The 24,560-nt window shown below is 37.1% G+C and overlaps 2 protein-coding genes across 2 annotated transcripts; both read right to left on the bottom strand.

The window, feature by feature from the left end:
* Positions 1-1,246: 1,246 nt before the first annotated feature.
* Positions 1,247-13,555, bottom strand: LOC140139473 (uncharacterized). The gene is made up of 7 exons (XM_072161214.1): positions 13,323-13,555; positions 10,028-10,164; positions 8,413-8,555; positions 8,019-8,161; positions 3,802-3,915; positions 3,227-3,308; positions 1,247-1,544 (listed from the first exon to the last, which is right to left on the bottom strand). Exons 1-7 carry the CDS (start codon positions 13,426-13,428, stop codon positions 1,265-1,267), a joined length of 1,005 nt encoding a protein of 334 aa, XP_072017315.1. The 5' UTR covers positions 13,429-13,555; the 3' UTR covers positions 1,247-1,264.
* Positions 13,556-17,775: 4,220 nt separating this feature from the next.
* On the bottom strand, positions 17,776-24,532 carry LOC140139156 (uncharacterized). The gene is made up of 4 exons (XM_072160936.1): positions 24,520-24,532; positions 23,349-23,456; positions 19,094-19,196; positions 17,776-18,354 (listed from the first exon to the last, which is right to left on the bottom strand). Exons 1-4 carry the CDS (start codon positions 24,530-24,532, stop codon positions 17,982-17,984), a joined length of 597 nt encoding a protein of 198 aa, XP_072017037.1. The 3' UTR covers positions 17,776-17,981.
* Between the last annotated feature and the right edge of the window lie 28 nt (positions 24,533-24,560).

Raw genomic sequence — 24,560 nt, 5'->3', positions numbered from 1 at the left:
GTCCAGTAATAAGGGTTTCTAGCGACCGTTTAATGTATGCGTTTACGTCCTGATCCTTTGCACTATCGTTGCCAGTAGGCTGGGCATTAGCACTACGGGAATCATCGGCGAAATATTTACTTGTAGTCGGCCTTGGATCAGCTGCGTTTTGTTTAGCGCTAGTGTTACGTGCAGTACTCACATTGCTACCGCCGCTGTTTGAATCACCCGCCGTATCATTTCCACCTTGATTTTTTCTTCTTCTGGTATCCATTTTCATTCGAAATTTTGATCAGTGTGTTCCGAAACTGCTAAATACGTCGACAGTATCAATATTTCTGATTCTGGTGATTATTTAGACATTCAACTTAACGTTTATTCCGGACGGTGACACCCTCGCGTGCTTCATACCGCCGCCATGTTGTTATGCTTCGCTAAAAATTAGTTACAAAACTATATTTTCTAGAATTTCAGAGAGTACTTTAAATATTGGCCGGTTATTTTTCACACAGTGACGTTAACTAGGCAATGCCCTATACCTATAACATGCACTGTTTGTAGAGGTCACGGTGAGAGTACTGTGTATTGTGTATAGGAAAATGAACAGTAACTGCAGTATGCAACCATCTTTTATATTTACAAGCTCTTTGTTGAAACCTCGATTACAAACAGTAGGGCTATAATATTACACCGATTCGCCTTCATGTTCGTGGAGCGCATCACCCCGGAACATCACTGCTATAACTCATAGGTCTCTATATGTGAGCGTTCACGGCGAATGAGCCGTAAATTTCGTGTTTAAAAAATAAACATCATAAACTTAAGAATGGTATATCATTTGACTTCAAACGATATCCAGAAGCGGGGTTATGGTTTGTTAAACTTTGCTCCTTCAACAAAATTATAGTCATAGTTGGCGGTCATTTCAAATCATCCTCAAGTCAACGAGGTTTAAGAAAGTTCTCTCATTGTTAATTGTTGGTTATGCATACCTGTACAAATACAATGCCTGGTAACCCACCACTTGAACAGGATTTAGCAAAAGCAAACAAAGACCAGAGCTTTTAAAAGCGCCTTGGAAGAGCGCTTGCTCTTATTATCCACTTCAACAATATGATTATTGATTAATTTTTGACTATCAAAATGAGACAGATGTCGGGCCAGCTTAAGTTACCGATGAATACGACCTTCGTACACATTTTACACCGTAACTCAGAATACAATTTAGGGAATTTACGGCTCATTTGTGCTGCCGGGTCACATATGTTTATTTTCTACAGCAAATCTACAGCATATCCGGATTTTCATATACATTGCTTAGCGCTGATCCTCGATTCAATTCAGGCATCATCAAATTATCGTAAGAGGGTGCACTTTGGTTTTCGTAAACGACATCGCTGCCATCTGTAAGTTTGGGGATTTGGTACCCAGATGAATCGGTATTTGTACGAGTTGATTGGTTGCCAGCTGTTTGACGACTATTGGTGTTTGACAATTGTAATGTTGATCCTGTGTAAGTTGCTTGTGGATTGTGTCCAGCTGTTGATGCTGTAGAAGACCTTTTTCTGTAATTAGAGAATAAAGGTATTGTTTTTTAGCCGCTGTCGTGCTTCTATCGTCTCATATAACACGGGCGACATCATTATTTTAAGTAAAACAGCGAGGTGAAGGCGAGTAGTTTTAGGGGAAAATTTGGTGAAGAGTTGGAGAATAAAGGTATTGGTTTTAGTCACTGGAGTACATCTATCGTCTCATATAACACGGGCGACATCATTGTTTTAAGTAAAATAACGAGGCGAAGCCAAAGATAATGATGTCGCCCGTGTTATATGAGACGATAGATGCACGACAGCGGCTAAAAACAATACTTTTATTAAACACTTCAATCAAAGTAAATCTACATTTTGCAAGGAATTACCTAGGGCTTAAAATCGATCAGTCCCGTTGTTGATGTGCGCCTCCGATGGGTCCAAATAGCGAGTATGCGTATCACGTTGACGCACACGCGCTGACCCGTGTGATATCGTGTCATATCACACGGGTAAAGCTGGGTAAGAACCAATAAGATTGCAAGAACGTCCTCAAGTGTTTAAGAATGTTAATTAAAACAAACTTCAGTGAATTGAACTTGATTTTCACCGATTTTTAAATAACGGTGGTGATAGATGATCAACATTTGACCTGATTATCAGTCCGGCCAAATTGCCAGATTAGGGAACGTGACAAATCTGGAAATATATATATTTCCTGATCTGGAAATAGATCCTTTTGCATGTCTGTTGAATTCGGCAGGTAATTTCAGGTAATTTTCTTTGATGGACACTTTATTTTATTTTTGATATTTGTAAAACATATAATATCATAAATCTGTAAATCTGCTGTCAGTTTTTAAGTATTTGCTGTGAGGTTTGAATATTAATTATATTAACAATTAATTAATAAAGTGTCTCAAAATTGCGTTAATAAAGGTCAACATGCATTATATTCAGTACACCAGCATTCCTTATTTTCTGTAAAAAAATAATTAAACACCATACATAAACGGTCGATTTTAAGCTAGAATTTGAATTGAGTAACCATATATGCGCAATGCATTGTGGGAACGATATTTCATGACCAGGCAATGTGTAGCCAAAATCGTCACTTGGAGCTTGGCATCTGTAGAAAAGGAGTGGCGATCATGCAATCTCAAAGACTCCTCAATTGTCTCGTAAGCTTGGAAGCAGTATCACCCAGAATAACCAAGGCCGAATTCAAAATGATGAAAGGCATAGTTCTCCATTTAGTTTATAGGTTAAATACCACTTATTATGTAGTACACGGGTTTCAATGGGATAGTGGCTAATTTCTGGTGGAATTTTCTCATATTCAGAATAAATATATCAATATCAGGTAAAATTATATGATTTAGATGCAAAGGATCAAAAACTCAACATAGGTTGACCTGCGACTTTTCTTGTTTTAACGCACTGAACCATAAACACCTTAAAATGGCAGTGCGCCTCGAAAGTTACAATATGGTAGGGCGAATATTTACCAAAAACCGAAACCGTGCGTATGAATTTTGGTACTATTACAACAAAAATGTCATATAATGAGAGAAAATATACCATTTTGAAGCATCAAACCCTAAAAAGTACTATAGATTGACCGGACTACATTACCAGCAGAAGCAAAACTAAACTAAAATAAAAATAAGTAAACTAAATTAGAAATTAATAAATAATCAATAAGGAACCTTTCTTACCTGATGTAATAACAGAGCATTGTTATCCCAATCAGGAGAGCGCCTCCAACTACACATACTGGAATTATAATCTGTAGATTACCTGGAATTTATCAAATATATGGTTAAAAACCTCTTTTAATATCATTTTAAAATATTCTTATGATATTATTGTTTGAATTTGAATTTAGTTAGTAACGGTATCAACTAACTGTTTGGAATTAGTTGTATTTTCCTTTTAGGCTGTGTATTATCAACAGGTCGTCGTGTGTAATTTGACCGAATTATTCATTAGACGGAGGCGCCCGATTTAACGTTAGCTTTGGATATTTAATTATTTTATTGATTTTTCACCTGGGTAAGTAGGATGGGGAATAAAGAAAATAATTAAATATCCAAAGCTAACGCTAAATAAGGCGCCTCCGCCTAATGTTTTAATACCAATGTCAAATAAAAGTTTCTTTTTAAAGATGCGTTATCGTCGCTAGACATGAAAAACTTGAATATGCATTTGACCTTTAAAGTCAGAGTGATCAAAGTGAAACTTACAGCCCACAACCCTCTCTCAAGTCATATGGTGCGTCTATTATGCTTACCTGATGTCTGACCTGATCTTATTATCGTTGTACGACTTTCCGTAGAGAAATCATCAGTTGACCATGTAATTGTATCATGAATTGCGTAATGGGTAGTGACATCATTTTGTAATGCTTGAAAAAAATACAAATTCGGGGTTTTAATTATCATTCAATCAACAATTACTTAAAGGCCCATTCAGTGATTTGTTCATTCAGACGATCGTAAAAATCATCAAAATTCAGATTTTAGTACCTTTGTCATTGTCATAGATGTGCTAACATAGCCTGCGAGTGGTTCAGCCAAAAGCTGTGTATTTAAGACAAAATAAGACATTTTACACGAATCTGTAATTTAGATACTGGCAGTATCTAAATTAGCTACATGCATTTGAATGGGGCTTCAACTTTTTACGTTTTTTGCCAAATTTGTCATTTCAAAAATACCAAAGGACAATTTGAATGACTTATCCTTCACTTTTAAGCAATTTATAAACAATTTTAATTTTAAATTTTACACTTGCGCTGAGATCACTGAATAGGTCTTTAAGAACAAAATTGCTTTTGGATGTAAGAAGCTAGTTCACCACGTAAACTTGTATGGCTCAAAATTCGGACCGCTCGCCATTAAGGGATGTGGCTATAGGAACAAAGACCAAACAAACATATTCTTGTTTACGCCGTAATATTGTAGTATTTCAACCATTTTACAACTTCAGCTGTGTAACTTGCAAAAATTCCCGCTAAAAAGTGGTTCTTTGAATTTTTAAAATACATTAAAAATCGCATTGGACTTTTCGTACTGATTATACTATAATGATTACCTGCCTATAATGTTCTGATCACACTATAGACTGGGATTATATGTGACCCCATTGCCAGGCAATTTGTTCCTATTGTTCCTTGTCTGGAAAAATTCAGGGACTGTGCTTTTAAATAACCCGCCAGAACACAATAAGGCCATTGACCTGTGTAGTGGTCATACGTTGTTCATTCGACCATAAAGATTTCTAGTCCCTCAGCAACTCATTAAAAATGCGTTGCATCAGGTCAGGATTCTATTATAATAATTCTAATCCTTTCTTTGAGGTGAATAGATAAAGAGAGTTCTTGAAAAACAGGTGTGATGTTGTAGATAATATATTATCATCAAAGTTGCTGGCATATAGGACATTTCGTGGAAGTGGCGCTTATTATATATTTCTTGTAAACACAATCTAATCTGGTACTCGCTACATGGAGAAGGTCGGTCTGCAAATGTCCAGTGCATGAAGCTATATAGTAGAGATATTATAGCTTCATGTTCAGTGTAGATCAATTAAAATACTATAGCTGGATATCAAAAAATCGTGATGCATTCCTTCTTGTTATGGACGATATTAATTTTGATATTATTGTGACAAAATCCATTCCCTTCTCAATTGATTAGGCTCCAGTCTTAGGCTTTCTTTTCTAAAAATAAATCCTAGGGCCTAAAGGCAATTAAATATGGGCTAAACCCATATTCGGTATGCGGAAAGTTTTCATAGTCATCTATTACCTATACCAGGGGTCCGCAAATAGCGTGGCTTCCCGAGTGGCGCGAGGCGCCGTTTAGATTTAAAATAAATAAATAAATAAATAAATAAATAAATAAATAAATTCCCATGTTCTCCGTGTAAAGACAGGCTAAAATAGTGCAAAATATTGCACCAAATGGCGTCATTTGCACCTCAACTTAAAAAAACAAAACGATAACTTCATAGGGGGGCACCCCTCTGACTCCCCCGGCCGTGCTAAAGCACCGCGAAAGCTGCTTCGCAGCCATTGAGTGGCGCTTTTCAGTCTTTATTTCATGTGGCGCTTCAACAAACCTATTTGAGGAAGCCTGACCTATACCAGTTTTCACCCCGATGTGGCAGTGACGTCAACACGTTGAAGCAGCTGTTTCGCTCGCGCATCTATGCGGCGTCTTTAAGCGTGTGCGAGTGTACATCAGCGCTTTGATCGAACGCTAGGGAGTGTAATGAAATTCATACAGTGCTGATGTCACTGCCATATCAGTAGCCTGAATCCTTCTGGCCTCTAATGACGGCGTCTTTTATTTACCCACAATCCGTCACGTTGCCTTATTCACCAACAGCACAACCCGATGACCGTGCGTAGTTGTTGAAAAACTGAAGGATCCAGTCTACCACATCAGGGTGAAAATGGTATAGCTTATCGCAAACCAGCCAAATTTGTATATGTTTGAATAGCTATAGAATACCCGTGAATATAGTGTCAGAAACTCTCACACATCTTGGGATAACCTTGTCATTAATGTGAGACTGAAAGCAACGCCATTTTGGGGATATATTTGAACATTGCGAGGGAAAACATTGCGGTAAAAGTAAGTTAATCATGAAAATCGTTTAATTCTAATAATATCAACCAGTAACGGACACTTAGCCAAGACTATGTGAGAAGTTTGGGGTATGTAAAGCATTTTCTTGTTATAAAAAACAAGGAAAAAGCAGTCCAAAATTAAACAACTCGATATTTAAAGAAAGTACATTTTGAGAAGGCCTACGCTGGTTCTTTTAATTCTAGTTCAAAATCTGTTCATCACCTGCAGTCCGATTTGGTATCTATGGTTTCATAAAAGTATTGGGAACTCTTTTTATGATATTTTGGTTTAAAAAACGATACTGTTAAAAATATCGGTATTTATGCCAGCGACATTTCTATTATGTAAAATGCATTGAAAATTGTCGGCTAAAAAGTGCATAAATTAAAATCGCGAACAGTAATAGAAACAACAACTATCTACATTCCAAGCGGAAACGCTTTTCAAAAACATACCACCTTTTTCGGGCAATCGCTGAAACCGAAATATGAAATTCTAGGCCATCTGTAAAAAAGTGCGTGAGCAGAAATGACCATGAACTTGGGTCACCGAAATAAGTGTTTATATTGGTGTCAGGCCTTTCATAGTGATACAACAATTAGCCCCCAATAATGGCTTTCATTTGAACCGTTATTTGTTAAACTGCGATTTTTACTTTTTGAGAAATCAATGAATGTATCAAAAAACTTTTCGAAAGTCGATTAAAATGGCCTAACCCGTTAAGTTTACTGATTTCTATGTTTTGAAATTTGTTGACGTTTTAATGATCCCTGATTCCCGGTCGATTTTTTTAGCTGTGTCACGTCATGTGCATGACGCCGCGCTGGTAGGTACCAGCCAAACTTCAGAAAAAAACATGATCGCCGATAACGATGTGATATGGGACTTACATAGGATTACACAGAGATATTTCTTGCCAAAATTTGACAATTTCTAGGCAAGTTGGCCCTACTTTGTCTGCGTTATATGAAAAAGGACAGTCTTAAGTAAGTAAATGTACAACGCTTTTGATGTTTTGATGTTTTGGGAGACTGGGAAGGATCAGAACAAAAAAAATGATGGAGCCTATTCTTGACTGTGTAATATTCCTTCAACCAGTTGCCGTGCGGTAACAGTCTTATACGATGGACAGATAGTATCAGTTTGTGAATGAGGACATCGTATAAGTTCCTTGTACTAGTAAGAAGCAATAAATCAGTGGCGTACCGATGGTTGTGTACTAGACTTAATATGCTTTACTCAAAATACAGACTGTAACAATAAAAATTATATATATTGCAATTTCGCTTTTAAAAAAAATAAAAGAGATCATGGCGACAATGTTGTGCAGGGCAAGTAGTAAAAACAGAAAAAAACTTTACTTGGTTTCTTTATTTGTTCGGGCTCAAACGCTTTGCTCAATCAACTAAATCGTCCAGAAACCGAGTTGGGCCATTTTTGACATTTCCGCGTAAAATCAACTTTCATGATTAGCAATATTTTTGCTTTCAGAAAAAATAGGGGCATGGCGTAAATATTGGCTAGCAGAAAAACTTTACTTGGTGTCTTTCCTAGTTCAGGTTCAAACCCTATGCCCGATTTTACGTATTCGCCCAAGTGGGCCACTTATTGCAAGTAAATTTATTTGGGCTACATGTACTCATTATTTCTTTACTCTACATTAGAAGTGCACACACAATTTTTTACCGTTGACCCACGGGATTAGATGAACCGACGCGTCGCGACGGCCATTCTGGGGGGGGGGGGCATCGGCCGGTCGCCACCTCCACCACCATTGGCCACACCATTGCCCACCAGTTGCACACGCACATCAACAAACCTACATGTACACCGCAAACAACATAATATGTTCATGATATAATTTCCTTACTCATTCTTTCACAGATATAGCCAAAACCCATTTCACAATCTTCGTCGTTCCATCCACCTCGTGAGTATTGCACCCAGTAACCCTCGGTTGTTATTAATACACAGTTTTCGTTTGAAGAACTCGGTTCCCTTGGCTGCCAGTTGCTGTTAGAGAACAACAAGAACATTTTTATATTTACAAAGGACCATTTGGTTATTAAAAGATGGAAATGTGATACCAATGGGATGGCACTATGTTCATGGTTTTTCTACTAGCAAACCTACGAAATCGCAGACAGGTTATCCCATTAGGCAATACCTGAAACATCTCAATATTAGGGCAATTGATTTCCCATCGAACATACAATCGCGCGCAGGGACTTCTTATTCTTTAACATCACCATGTGTTAGCTTACGTAAATGCTATGTTGTTCTCATCAGCGTTCCTGGCAACCGTTCCGTCGACCCAAATATATTCATCTGGCATGTTAGTACTTGACCCCAAACCTATCCAGTATGCTGTTCGTGCAAATCTTGGCAACAAAGTGGTTACGAATTCCTACAAAACGTAGAAAAAGTAAGAACTGATTTAATGCAATACATTTATTAATTCACGTGTTTGACTTGGTTTTCGTTTGGTTTTGTAATTTTTGATTTCTTTGAATCAAAGGAAATGATATGGCTCATGTACTGGAGACATGCGCATGAGGGGGGGGGGGGCAACCGTCACTCAGAAGACCCGTTACTCAGAAGGCCCACTATTCAGAAAACCCGTCAAATTATAAATAGCGGGCTTGTGGGCTTGTTGTCAATTAAAATGACCCTCTAACCAGAAGACCCGCTAATCAGAAAACCTGTTAATCAGAAGGGCAGCTAAAAATATTTTCTGAGTAGCGGGTATTTTCTGAGTATCGGGCCTTCTGATTAACGGGCCATTTGCAGAGTTATGGTTAGGGTTAGGGTTAAGGGATAGGGTTAGGGGCTAGGGTTAGGGTTAGGGTTGGGGTGAGTGTTAGGGGTTAGGGTTGGATACAGCCTACTAGTACTAGTCAGAAAAAAATCTGATTAGCGGGACTTTTACATAAAATTCAACAAAAAGCCCACTATTCAGAAAGTCCGTTGTTCAGAAGGCCCGCTACTCAGAATTACTAAAACGTTTAAATGTCGAGTTATATAAAGGGTATAAAAACGATTTAATAACATTCAAAAACATTTTTTAAAACTTGATGCAAAATATTCTAAACAGAATGATATTTAAGTGCTGACAAAATATTTAGCAAAAATGTTTGCCAAAAATATTTAACAATCACGTTTTAAAAACGTTTTCATGACCTATATATAACCTGACATTTAAATATTATTAAAACGTTTTGAACCAATGTTTTATGAACATTTTCCTGTTTGCTGGGAACTCAGTACTGCCAATTTACCTTGCATTATTCTAGACTTAGACTATGCCATAGTCGATTTTTGATAAATAAAAATATGTCAAAAATTATAAAAAGTTTATATAATTAGTGACAGTAAAAGTCAAGAATACAGAGGTTTACATTATTGAATGCAACATATCTTAATTATAATGACTCACTTCATTACTAAACAATTCTGATTTTAGAATCTACCAGTTTATTGATCGCGAAAGCCCGAGTAAAAAAAAGAGTCGACTATGTCCTTTGGATTTTAAAACGGACTTTGATCGAGGACTTTGTCCCTAACACACACTGTCAATCATACTTGTTTATCAATCCAATTTGACCGCAAACACAAAGCATGGAAGTACAAGACGCGCTAGAAAGTACGTCATGTACCTAGTGAGAGTTTAACTTTCCGCCAACACAAAGCGCCGCAAATTACACAGATAGTTGTGTACGATGCCGTTAATGACAATGGCACGTGCCCGGAGGATTTAAACCATAACGAGATCTGGGCTACCAATCACAAGCCAGATCCATTTAATGATGCATTACATCATGGCCAATTTTAGTAAGGCCAGAAATCCATTGGAGCCGACGTGCGTTTTACGGTACCTACATTTTCCTCCCCATCGTCGATAACAACAAGATCTGCATCCATTTGTAAACACGCTTCTCTCGCCTCTTGTCTCACCATTGTGTCATCACGCAGTATATAACAATGTTGGTTGTAATAACTCCAGTTTGTTGGGCATTCTGTGGTATTATCCCATGAATGAAAAGATAGCAACAATATAATTAGTAATAATAATAATAACAACAATAACAATAACAATAACAATAACAATAACAATAATAATAATAATAATAATAAAAATAATAATAATAACATTTCATACACAGATTTTTAAATTTTGAAAATGGTCAAAAATCTTCGGCGTCCGTTTGTTGCTAGGACGCATTCTATGTTAGTTGATCATTGGGAACGGACGCAGAATTTTTTTTATCCCATCCACCACTCCCTTTATGTCATGTTTGATCTGATTAAAATTGATTAGAATAGTTTGAGATGGCTTCATAAAAATGAGTCGCGCAGGAGTGAGATAATCACAAACAGGTTTGGACTTTAAGTTAAAATAGGAAAGATATTTGGTTAAGAGCCCCGAGATATAATATATTGATGTTCTTTGCGTTACGTAATAGTATGATTATACAGGTGTCACGGGACTTCAGGTTCAGTTTCTATCTCCATAACATGTTCTATTTTGTTGCTGTAATTTTTTATATTCTCGTTTGAAAAAGTGTGATTAAGTGTAGTTTTGTGTGGTATGCTTCTTCTTCAGAAGCATTAGTAAAATTGATTTCAATCTGGCCCATTTTCAGTCTTAAAGGAACACATAATCAGTTGAGAGCCCTCGAGTTGGAATTTATTGATTTTCTTTCCGTTGCGTTTTGTACGACATGAGGTGTGCGAATGCGTGAGTAGATCAATATTCAGGTTTACTTCTATTTTCAGTAACACGTTCTATTCTGTGGCGCAGTTGTACATTTTAATTATCGTTGTAAATAATGTGGTTAAGTTTCCTTCTTCTTCAGAAGCATCAGTAAAATTGTTTCAATTTATGCCATTTTCAGTTTTGGGTGGTATTTTGGTCGATTCATTTTGTGTATAGCGGGAAGGAAGAAATCAACACCAAGTTGACATAGGTTAAATAGAGAGAGGCCAAGTACTATGCCCTCAGATTTTTTCTTGCTCAACAAAAGATAAATAAAAAGGAAATATTGTGATATTTGTTTTAGGTTGCTCAGCCGCCTATAGTTATCACGTTGATTTCTAGGGTAGACTGTCCTATTTTATGTAGAGTAGGCATAGTATCCTAATGATGTATTTGAAATCATAAGCTTTCATAGCATGGCACAAAATCAATGAACGAATATGGCAGTTTTTTGTTTCATTTTTCTAAATATGATCGATCTTATGTACAGATTAATACATTACATTAATAAATTCTATTTAGGTGAATTGGTTTCTGAGTCAGTTTCTGCTTGATGCATTGCCCACCATGTAATCTAAATATGAATATAATATGAAAATAAGAAAGGTGTTAGCCATTTAATTCCTTTGATTATTATGTAAGCCCTAGGCTTTTTATATTTTCATCGTTAGATGCAGTCTTTATATTTTCTCCATCGTTAAATGGTGCATTGCTAGACGCAGTCTTCATGTTTTCTCCATCATTAGATGATGCATCGCTACACAGTGTCATCGCCCCGATATCTTCATGGTAGGTTGAATCCACAGCCACGCATGGCCATTTTGTTCCGACCTTGGAGACGCATAATGAGCCGAGGGACATCCCGACTAAGGCTACTGACAATAGCTCGGTAATTAACTTCTCTGTGTGGGGGTGAGCTTGTATACGCCATGTGTGTGTGTGGGGGGGGGCGTGCTCACACTACGCTGTGTGTGACCTCTGTGTGTATACGCCATGTGAGTGAGCGCTCACATCAGAAAATCAGAATATTTCTGTCAGTTTTTTAGTTAAGACGCTCGCTTCTTTCTCAAGACGCTAGCTAACGACGATAATATCCGTTGAACATATATGTTCAAGTGCAAGGAACCAGATCTGGTTTCTTTATACGAAATTATTTACGGAGATATTCATCTTTTCTATCCCGGTATCCAAATATTTATCGTCTGAATATCAATCGTGCATAGCACATTCACGTGTATCGATCCCGGGTATTCATTTCAGTGTCTCTGGCTGTATAATGTAATGTGATGTCGGTGTGCGCTAGATACAATCATGGCGAAATAGTTCCCGGTGTTTGAATGGATCTCTTGGTTTAGTACAGCTGGCGTTCGAAGTTGTTGTTTGGGAGGCTCGGTCGGGTAATAACTGAGTGTGAAAAGGTTGGCCATAAATCGTTATTATATGCCGATTCCAATACATTTTCTCAAAGCATTACTTGAATAAATTGTGCGATCTTTCTGAATGACTGACAAGAGGTCCCAGGAGGTTGGTGTGAGCCGTTTCGTTAATACAGTATCTGGGCATAGTGCAGTGCCGTCCACGGCATATTCACCGTGACCTTTCCAGCCATAAACCCGCTTATTGAAGATTAAACCGATATGCAGTACTAAACCATTATATAGTAATCTATTGTCCAATGCAAATTTATTACCACCTGATAATATTGATCCAATGAGCGACCGAATTGTCCGCTACGGACGACTAATCCAATCGATAATGACGGAGCTCCACTGACCGAGTTTTGGGGTATTTTTCACTGGTTTGCAGCTGTTTGCTGTCATTTACTCATCAAGGCGGACCACCGTTATTATAAGGACTATGCCAATTATTTAAAGATTGACATGTAGAGAATAAGCCATAATTGATTGACAGAAAGTACTAAATTTGTACCTATGACGGTTTTATGACACCTACCTTCCAAATACGACAAAAAAATGGCTCCCCGGTGAAGCAAAATGTGCATTGGAATAACACGGCGAGTTTGGATAGATGGTAGGATTTTTTTTAAATAAAATGTATGTTCCCCCGTTATTAAAGCTTGTACCGGGTTATAGATTCAGATATTTGGAAAAGAATAAGTAATTGAAACATAGAGCAAGTACTAAAATCATAGCTTTTATACTTTTTTTGATATATGATGCTAACTAGTTCATCCCATATAGCTACAACACAGCGCTACCAGTAGGGTTCAATTGCCTATTGTGAGTGCCCCTGTGTTGTGTGCATACATGTAGTTAACAATAACTGCATGATGGGAGGTCAAAATTTGAATTTAATTAAGAAATTAATCATACCGACCCAAAGAATCTACACGCTCAGTCTTGTGGTTTCGTCAACTCTGTCCCCTTAATAATATTACTCTGGCTCAACACTACGTACCGGTTGATGTCAAACCAAAAACACTCCTTGTCGACATGGTCAAACCAAATATCAACACAAGAACAAAGTAAACGGTATAGCGCCAAGATCTTGTATTTCCAGACATAGCTATTTTGCTCTCTTAGTCCAAAATGAATTGCAAAACCCACTATACAGAAACTATTTCAAAGAAATTTCCCTGATCATGAAATTGCAAAATGTTAAGTGATGAAACTTTCATTCTCGTTTGCTGCATCATACCTTTTTGTTACACTGTTAAATATTGCTGTTTTGTTTATACGGGTCAATTTTTTTTTTTTTTTTAGAGCCAACTTCCCTGTAAACACAAAAATGTTTTTAAAACACGTTAAAATTTATAAACGCGTTTTTGTTTTGGTCAAAAAGTTTTACTAACATTTAAATGTCCTGTTATATAAATATCATGAACATTTTTTATATAGAAAAAAACCAAACAAACAAACAAACACTACAATAACATTTAAAAAAATTGTTGTAAACATGCTATTGTAAAATATTTGTTGTAAACATTTTTACAAAAATAGTTTGTCAACACTTAATACACGTTATGTAAGACTGTTTTACATCAATTTTTAAACGTTTTCAGTAAAACGTTTTGTGTTTGCTGGGTTGCAATTTTTGTTATTACTTGTATTTTGTACATTAGGGAAGGATATCCTTTTATTATCCCCTTCGGACACGAAGGAAGATGGCTCGATCAAAAAAATATTTTTTATGCTTATTATAACTATTTTGGATAGTAATATGTGAAAAACTAAAAAAAAAAATTACCTCATCAATTATGCAAATTAGGGCATGTGTACAATTGTACACATTGTGACTAAGTGACGACGTTTACAATGATTTTTTGGATACAAATGTACACATTATGACTAAGTAATGGCAGTAAAACTTGGTAACATATGTGAAGCAACAAACTTGAACCCTTTGTTTCTTTTTTCTGTTGCCTTCATACGTCCGTATCTGTAGGCTCTTAACTCTCATTAATTTGGTATAAAATGCTAATAAACAGTTCTTGTCTTTGGAGAGACCGAAAAGACATCAAACTTAATAAACTTGATTTCTGAGACTAATTTTGTTACTCCACTCTACACGATCCTTTTTCGGGCCCTTAACGACCAGTTACTCCTAACTATCTCTGTAATAATAGGCCTACATAGTATTGACAAAAGAATAACTTATAATGATGTACAAAGTATACTAAATAACTCCTATATATTGATAAGATTAGTCACACTGTGTACAACTGAACACAATATATTAGTCTTATATTTACAAGGTGAGACACACTGTGTACAATTGAATACCTGAGTGGAAGAAGGGCCCAACTCCATCAAAACTGTTTTTGAGATATTAAGAAAAAACTTAACATTTGGAAAAGTTTTATAGACAGAATGTTTTCATCTTCAGGGGACTTTTAATACATGAACATACAATATTACATACATTCGAAATTATATATGATGTGTCCATGGCAACGGTACAGGTCTTAATGCGAGCTGGAGTTGGGCCCTTCTTATATACTTGCAAGTACCAGTTCCGTAAGCAGATGTGTTATAAATAGCTACAGAAATTAGGTAAATATCCATTAATTGCACAAGTAGAAGCATGTAATATGTTAACAAGAAACTTTATTGTAGTGAAAAGCAGATTTCATGGATGAACAAAATTCCTCTTTAATCCAATATTTGTGGAAGAAGGGCCCAACTCCATGGAGTTGGACCTTTCTTCCATGAAACCCATGATTGAAGACTATTTAGAGAGTGAATTTTGGCTCATCTTTCACACACAAGGAAGAACAGTCTGCTGGCAATAAAATGCTGGGTCTAACTCATTTTTGTAAAAAAATTGGAGTTGGGCCCTTCTTCCACTCAGGTATTCAATTGTACACACCATTTAAAAAAAATTCTACACCACATGTTTGAAGCATTTGATCAAAAATAGTGTTCCATGTTTTCTACAGGTCTTACACTAACCCCCTGACTAGAATTTAGCTTGTCCACAATGCTATTTCATATGAAATTAAAAAGGGAAAGTACATGTCTTCTGGCAACGTGCTGTAGTGGGTGATGCCCTCTTAGATTATGAAAAGTGACATTCAGTTAGGCAAGGGCGCTCTGCACAATTGTGCACATGGTGTTTGTTTGCAGTAATAAGCTTCCCCTGTTATACGGGAGCAATAGAAGTCCATGTGTACAATTGTACACGTGCAGTATGTACGAAGATCAAATACACACAAATAATCAATCTTAATCTTACAAAGGTTTAGGGAGCTATACGTTTTGAAATAGCCTTTCGAGCTTTATGTGAAGATAAATATCATCAAAAGAAAAGCTAGTTCAGGCATGCCGTAAAAAACGGCATAAAATGCTAAAATGCTGCAAGCAGTTTTTACGGACAACCCGATATTTCTTCATTCTGTATTTGTCCAGTTTTATAACGAAAAAAAGAGATATGCTGTAAAAAAAACGAACAGTCTGTAAAAACAGGATAATTCTGTACTTAAACTCGGACAATTCTGCAAAAGAACAGGACAATATTATTATGTACAGAACCCCGGACAATTCTGTAAATAACAGGATGAAAATCAACCTGGAATTCTGTAAAAAAACAGGACAATTCTGTAAAAAAAAAACCACGCCAATTATGTACAAAAACCCGGACAATTCTGTAAAAACAGGATAATTGTGTTTAACCTTGTTGTACATAAATATTTTTAACAGTGTACCTTTTATTTACTCCACAACTTGTTTGTATTACAAATTGCCGAAAGAATCACTTCCTATTGCATAGTTAAACCAGACCTTGAATTACCGGTATGAGAATACCTTTTATATACCAAATACTAGCTTATTGTTTCCTGACAACTCTTGTGATAAGCATGAAACCCAATGCGTCATCGAAAAGAACTAAATCCTGTTTGAAAAATAAAAGTATGTCTCGGTATTCAGTAACTAAAGTTCCTTGTATCTGATCCAATTATACACTTACTTGTGAACGTTGCAACAACCACTGTTGCCTTTGTCAACACTTGATGAGGAATGACTGCAATTACCGACAACCGACGCTGGAGGGATTTCCAGCGTGGTGTCTCGGTATTATTTAACTTATATCATACTAGGGTATATGAAGAGTTTGTTTCCAAAAGGCATTGAGTCCAAAGGCTGCTTTGTGGAATTTTTTATTTGAAGATATTCCTAAAAGTAGCAGTAACCTTGCCAATCTAATGACATTGGAGCAGTAGAATAGTAATAAAAAAATTTTATCTTTTTTTTATTATCTTTAACAAAATAATTGCAAATCTCTTTAACCTCGTACACGTACATAGAAGAATAGAATAGAATAGAATAGAATAGAATAGAATAGAATAGAATAGAATAGAAAAGAAATTTATTATGTTTGGTTCCAAAAGGCATTAAGTCCAATGAAGTCAATGGCAACCATTTTTAAACCTTGCATTGGAGAATTGTAGGGGACAAAAGGATATTGAAAAGCAGATTAACAAGATCAAATTGATTCTATGTTCCCAAATTGTGGCATATTTGTAATGTTCACACATAGTACATGTCCCAACTTGTACCTTAAAGGAATCAGTCAAATTTGTTGTGCTTGTACAGAGGAAAATTCGACATCAAGCCATGTCCTCCTATAGAACTGCATGTTATAATCAAAATAACCAGTAGGGTTTTTTCACTTGACCTTATTTTTTTTCAACCCAAAATAGACAGAAACCCTTCGCGACAATTATTACTAGTATTATTGCAGTATTTTGAGTATTGAATAACAAATCTAATACTTCGTATTAATCGTACATTGTGGCTTTAAGATGATATTTCATCTTTGACATTTCAAAAACTTATCTTTCAAAAAATGTTTCTGGTCTTGCAAAACACTCGCAACTTTATATCCAGCTAATTAATGATTTCACCAGTCATGGTACAGTTTAAGCTAAACCTATTACGGTTGCTGTCTTTGAAAAACCTTTGCCATTTGAAAAAGTCTAAATCTGAATAAGTACAATACATACACTAGTACGATATGAGTTATAATATCGATACCGTATCAAAGTTGAACACTGGTGGCGCTATTTATCTTAAATCTTGTTTGCCTCTTTACAAGTTAAAAATGTCTTCACAAAACGTCGATTTAAAAAAAGTCTATTAAGTGCAATACATATGAAGAGCTTGTTTCCAAAAGGCATTAAGTCCAAAAGGCATTAAGTCCAATACCTTGTGTCACATTTTTCTGGTATATTTTTACATTTTTAAAGTTTAAATGCCATTTAACGATTGGAATAGATATGTTTGTAACTCTAGCATATTCTCTAACTATTTTCAATATCCTTTTGTCCCCTAAAATTCTCCAATGCAAGGTTTAAAAATGGTTACCATTGACTTCATTGGACTTAATGCCTTTTTTTTTTAACACATGAGGTAAAGCGAAGAAAATTGCAATTTCATTCCAGCGCCTACAATGCGTGTATTTGATCGCCGATCGTATTATTATCATGATTATTTGCGTAGTTTTACGCAGCTGGGACGTTCAAACAAGACGTAAGACGAATAGCGATATGCAAACAGTTTATACGTAAAGACGTTGCATCAACCCCATCACTACCATTCCCCCTTCATAGGATGAGCGTTAAGCAATCACTTCGATGTAGCCACTCTGGTCGGTTGTTACTTGGAGATCATCACCCACATTCTCATTTCCCATATTTTCTAATGGAATTTCATAGTCTAATGGGTCGACATGTTGATGAGCCGTTGAGTTGTTCGGAGGAATATATGTGGAGTATGATACAGGAAGATTTCCTGGAAGTTCTGGGCCAGGTGTGCTGATGGGTGGACGCTGTGATGAGTTGTCCGGAGAAGGAACATATGTGGAGTATGCTACAGGAAGATGTCCTGGAAGTTCTGGACCAGATAGGTCGATGGGTTGATGCTGCGATGAGTCGTCCGTTGGAGGCATATATGTAGCGTATGGTTCATATTCAGGTTCTGGGTTCTTTAGCCTAAAAATAGATGATAATAAAACAGAAAGTATTTATCGTTCGTAATGCGGTACACCTACCCTTGAAAGTGCGTAAGGGATGTTGACAACCGATTCGGGGTGTGTGAGTGTGGGGGTGGTTGCGAAGTTAAAGAATATTGAGTGCCATTGTAATTCTTATTCATGTCTTACACACCACCTACAAACGTGCGTATTGACGCACGTTTAAAAGAACGATCCACGTGCAGCGTATGGAAAATTGTAATCTCTCTATTAACTTCGACAACACGTCCGCGCTGCAGGAACCCACGACATCGAGCCGCGATTATGTTGAACCTTTACCGCTGTGCCATGCGTTCTTGAGATAAATGACAAATTACAATATCCAGTGGCGTACCGTGGCCGCCCCAGCCCCGGGGGGCTGAAGAAAATGCAATTTTGCCGCCCTTCCTCAACAGCCCGCAAAGGTTGACCCAATTTTTTTTCTCGGTCGTTTGAAAAAGTGAAGAGCAAAAAAAAAACCAAAAAAAAAAAAAAAACGGTTTCAGGCGCATAGTACCATTTTTTCAAAAATTTTATGCTTTATCAAATTTTTCCGCCCTTTTTTATTTACTAATTCTTTTTGCCGCCCCCTTCGTTTTTGCCGCCCCTGTTTTTGCCGCCCCTTCTTCTTTCGCCGCCCTTCATTTTCGCCGCCCCCTGCTTTTACCCCGGGGGCTGGCGCCCCAAAGCCCCCCCAAAATACGCGCATGATACCTTACCTCTTGCAATATATCACAAAGCCAATCACTAATACGATTACAAGTATCCCGACTCCTGCAGCAGTTACTCCGATAATTATTGTTGATGTTAGAGCAGACCCATCTGGTAATATTAAGAGAATACAATGGAATAGAACATATCAATATATTCAATATACCGGGAAAAGAATACATTCGGTGTAACGTGTTCATCCAAATGTCACCCATTCTTTGAATTGCAATTCCTAACCTTTGGAATATTTTGTTACAAATAGTGATGAAGGATATCTGTCAGGGCCGTTGCAAGCAAGGCAGTTAAGCGAATGGTGCCGTGTGTCATTGCCGCTCATGCACTGCTCCACCACACGATCAGAAGATTCGGGAAGCACCGTAACAAAACTTGGCAAGTGGTGGCAAGAAAGTTTCGCACCACGTACGTCGAAGTTCACTTTTCAAAGGGCGAACTGTTGTTACGAAAACAAAACGACTGGTAAACAAGTCTACTTACTTGACCTCAAAAGGTCAAATCGTCTGTGAAAAATAAAAGGATGAAATTGCAACAGTGACTGTCACCCTTACGAGTGAAAATACAGCTTATTTAGCCAGTGTCAACATGGTGTCATCGAACATATTTTCTTAACATATTGGACTAACTCCACAGCTATATGTTTTTTACAATATAACAGTAATGGAAAGAAAACTGAAATTGTTCGTCATTTTTCGGCACAAAAATTGTTGGCAAAAAATGACGTCACGGACATAAACAACAATCTCCTAATTAGCATATGGTCGCCATTCCTCCAGCTAGCTCGTCCTGTGATTGGTCCTTTAGTTATCTAGTTTTATTCTATATCGCTGGTTGCAAGGGACTGCCCGTTTTCTTGTTGGCCTAGGGAGGATCCCTTGGTCAAAAGCTGCTTTTTACCAAAGTAAACTTTTTAAAATAAAGCATGTTCCACCGAAAATACGAGTAATTTTTCATAATACCCTGTGTCTTTTTGGATATAATTCTTGCTTGGATGTTATAAAACACCACGCTGTCTTTTTATCATGTTTATTGAGGCCACCTAATTGCGTTATACGGAAATAATTGGTTTGGGCAAATTACTTTTACACTTATGTTAAAGGAGTATTTCGTGATTCTAGCATCCTCTTTTTATGACATTTTTCAGTAGATATCCACGAAAAAAGCTTATTTCCAAAATTTCAGTTGATTCCGATTTTGCGTTTGCGAGTTATGCATGATTATGTGTATTACACTGCTCCATAGACAATGCGTTGTAATTTCGTTCTGGTGCACCAGAACGAAATTCAAATTTGGCGATATTTTTGCTAAACGAATTAATCTGCAAGAAATTTTTATCCAGTGGTGTAAAAATCTCAACTTTTTTTGGGAAAAGTGGGGGGATGAGGCTGTGGATCACGAAATGGCCCTTTAAATCAGGTAATACTCGTATTACAGTATTCGGGTCAATTAAAAGCGATTTGCTCATTCGGAAAATGGTAAAATATATCAAAATTCAGTTTTTAGCACCTTTGTAATAGATATGCTAACCTAGCCTGCTAGTGCTTTAGCCTAAAGCCACGAAAAATAAAATATGACTTTCTACATCAAACTCTAATGAAATTAGCTACTTGTATTTGAATGAAACTTCAAATTAGAAAGATTTAGACCTATGACGTCACAGTTACTCTTTTGCCCATAACTTCATAATTGTAAGTCATAGATACATCAAAGTATAGTTTTTGGAATCCTTATTGCAAAAGAATTACGATGGTTTGACTAATTTTGAACTTGACCCTCTGTGCAAAGTTCAGCGACCTTTTCCCACTAAATGGGGAAGCTGATAAAATGCCTCCATAGCCTAAAATGATCAGCTCTACATTTCTCTGCCCAAATTGGCAAACATGATTTGCATGATTGTATTGCAAGTTTACGAGAATTTTTTTTATTGTTTATCTTTAAGATACAACAACAACTAGACTTAGCTGTGGTCTAAGACCACGAACACAGCCGTGTTTTGACCCCTTAACTACCTTTGACCCAAAAATATATGAAAACCCCATAGACATTGGCTAATGTCAATGTATGCGTGCACGTGGCATTACTTTGCCATGCTATTTGTGGCAGAAGGGGCATTTTGAAGGTTTTTCGTATCAGACCGGAAGTGACACCTTAATGACCTTTGACCCTAAATATGTGTACACCCCATAGACACTGGGTAATAACAATGCATGTGTGTAAGTGGCATCACTGCCCTACGTAATTTGTGGGAGAAGGTGCATTTTAAAAGCATTTCGTTTTATACCGGAAATGACCCCTTAATGACCTTTGACCCCAAATAAAAAAATATCATATATACATTGGGTAAACACAATTCATGTGTGAACATACCATCACTCTCCTATGTTTTTCTTAGCAAATAAAATTTTTTGAAGATATTTCGATTTATACCGGAAGTGACACCTTAATGACCTTTGACCCCAAATCTGTGTACACCACATTGACACTGGTTAACAACAATGCATGTGTGCAAGTGGTGTCACTGTCCTACGTAATTTGTGGGAGAAGATGCATTTTAAAGGTATTTCGTTTTATACCGGAAGTGACCCCTTAATGACCTTTTGACCCCAAATAAAAAAATACCACATATACATTGGGTAACTGCAACTCATATGTGACCATACCGTTACTGTCCTATGTTTTCCTTAGCTAATTTGAAGGTATTCCGTTTTATGCCGGAAGTGACCCCTTAATGACCTTTGACCCCAAATCTGTGTACACCACATAGACACTGGGTAATTATAATGCATGTGTGCAAGTGGCGTCACTGTCCTACGTAATTTGTAGGAGAAGATGCATTTTGAGCTGAAATCACGTTTTTGACCCCTGTGACCCCTGCGTGACCTTTGACCCCACGAGTTTCATGTGACATGTAGGGGCACGGTCAATGATCATTGTGTTGTGACCAAGTTAGGTCAAAATCGATGTAAGCATGTGAGTGCTAGAGCAAATTTAATGGTCGACAGAAGAAAGAAGAAAGAAAGAACTAACGTCACGGCTGTGTAAAAAGTTTGTTCTCATCATTTCTAATTAGGTCTACACATCTGATATAAGCTTTAATTATGTAAAATAACCAAAATGCATAAAATTGTATTTGGTAGCAAAGTATAATTCATAAATAGTTTGATCAGCTTGTAATTGGCGGAAATCGTTAGGTTTTTATCACTACGCTAAAAAGTAGACCCACGGAAAGAGTGCTATAGTTAACCTGCCTGGTCTATATTCACAAGATCAAATAAACACAATGGGGAACGATTGCTCGCTACAAGAGGAAACTGAATATAATTAATAAGAAAGAAAGAACAGTATACCAACCCAAAGTGTTACAATTAAACAAGACAACAAATAAGCACAAATCCCGACCGGCACACAACCCAACTTGAAAAAAAAAAGCAAGGGAATGTGCCGGCATGGGAATCGAACCCACGACCTTCCGATCTCTAGACGGACGCCTTATCCATTAGGCTACCACTGATAAACGGTGGTTAAAGCTGGGTCTAATGTTATAGCAGTCATGGTATACAATACACACAAACAAATATTACGCAAGAACACAAGTGAAGGCGATCATTACTGATGCTTAATCGTTTCCCCAGTATAGTTATAAGTAAAGTAGGTAATGGGGATACGCATCCTGCACAAGAACAAATAAACATAATGGGAAACGATTGCTCGCTACAAGAGGAAACTGAATATTAGTATATTTAATAAGAAATAATTAACAGTTTATAAACCCAAAGTGTTTTTTGTGTGTTAAAGATAGTAGACATGGTATAGGACTTGAATTATTAATTTGTAATGCTTCTGGCGAGATGTCACAAGACAATTCTCAAAATAAAACATATTGATATTAATCCGCGATGTTATAAGGCCCGCCGATTACGAGCTGAAACTATATAAATCAAACAGTCCATGATCAAACAATCACAAGTGGAAAATTTAAAATGAGAATTCTTTCAAAGCGATGAGAATTGAACAAAACTATGAGAATTAAAAAACTTTTTCATCCAAATGAATGAGAAATATTAATTAACTTGTCAACAACGTCTCACAAGTGGTAAATTGTCTCATTTAAAACAATGTGACAGGTGGTTGACACGTTAATTGGTATTTCTCATTCAATTGAATGAGAAAGTTTTATATAAATGCAACAATTTTAAATTCTCATACTTTTGTCCAATTCTCATTGTAAATTTCTATAGTGAATTATACCTGCAGCATTTGTGTGTGCCGTGGTTTGCATATCATAGTCCTCGGTGGTCGTAGGACCAATTGTTGTTGCTTCATTTGCATGTTCATCTGTTGTAGACGAAGCACTCCCTGTTGAAATAATCATTGAATTTAAATATAAAGTGCATAACTATAGGATTATGAAGATTATCATTCATCCAGGTATAAATAACTTTGAAATTATTATAATCTGATCTACTGGACTTACGTTTTTGTGAGTGGTAATATTTCACATCATATCTCGGATGCATCATCAGGCCAACTGATGTTAAAGCGGCAAAAGTTCGTTGACCTGTGAAGAGGATGTTACGTCACAGGTCGAAGATGAGCCCAACCTCTGAGGGATCTTCTTTATCGCTGGACAATAGGCCCCTGCCAAGTTGTGTCGTAGCCCGCCTCCCTTATTAAGTGAAGGCTCCTCCCGTTTAACATAAATCGCTTCCTTGACTCCTCTCTCAAACCATCTGCTTTCGCGATCTAATATATTGACGTCCTTGTTGTCAAATGAATGATTAGTGCTATCTAAGTGCGTGTAAACCGCAGAGTCTCCGCAACCAGTGCTAGCTCTCCTATGCTGGTACATGCGCTTCGCTAGAGTCTGTTTGGTCTCCCCTATGTAAAGGTCATCGCATCCACTGTCCTTGCACTGAATTGCGTACACAATGTTGCTTTGTTTGTCCTTCGGTTGTTTGTCCTTGGGATGGACCAGCGCTTGCCGACACTGGAATTCCTTGTTGATCTTTGACAATTCTGCGAAGTTTCTCCGACAGTCCAGATACGTAAGGTATAGTCACGTCACGATCCTGCCGCGTTTAGATTCACCGTCACCTTGCGTAGCTTGTGCGGTGGACACTTTATCAGCTGATTTGGTTTGAGAGAGAGCCTTGTCCGCTCTATGAAATAGCGTCCGTATTACTCAGAGCTTATGAATCAGTGGATGGTGGGAATCAAATAACAAGTACTGATCTGTGTGTGTGTCATTTCTGTACACAGATGTTTCTAAGCGACCATCACTTTCCACTGTAACTAAACAGTCCAAAAAGGCAAGTTTGCCTTCCTTGAGTTCTTCCTGAGTGAACTTAATATGTTCGTTGACACTATTTATGTGATCAAAGAAGGGGGTTAATTGATCCTTACGAATCTTCACACCCACGTGTCGTCGACATATCGAAACCAGTGCGTAGGGAGGGGGGG

Source organism: Amphiura filiformis, chromosome 18 (genome assembly GCF_039555335.1).
Source record: "Amphiura filiformis chromosome 18, Afil_fr2py, whole genome shotgun sequence".
Classification (NCBI taxonomy): domain Eukaryota; kingdom Metazoa; phylum Echinodermata; class Ophiuroidea; order Amphilepidida; family Amphiuridae; genus Amphiura; species Amphiura filiformis.
The sequence above is the reverse complement of the archived record's forward strand: the minus strand, read 5'-3'. Positions and strand labels throughout refer to the sequence as shown.

Coding starts and splice junctions, on each gene's coding strand:
- LOC140139156 (XM_072160936.1), bottom strand. Junction 19,197..23,348: donor GGCACACACAAATGCTGCAG/GTATAATTCACT, acceptor TAATATTACCAG/ATGGGTCTGCTCTAACATCA. Junction 18,355..19,093: donor TTTGTGATATATTGCAAGAG/GTAAGGTATCAT, acceptor ATCTATTTTTAG/GCTAAAGAACCCAGAACCTG.
- LOC140139473 (XM_072161214.1), bottom strand. CDS start 13,428: ATGTCTGGAAATACAAGATCTTGGCGCTATACCGTTTACTTTGTTCTT. Junction 8,556..10,027: donor TCGACGATGGGGAGGAAAAT/GTAGGTACCGTA, acceptor TACGTTTTGTAG/GAATTCGTAACCACTTTGTT. Junction 1,545..3,226: donor ATGCTCTGTTATTACATCAG/GTAAGAAAGGTT, acceptor CTCTAATTACAG/AAAAAGGTCTTCTACAGCAT.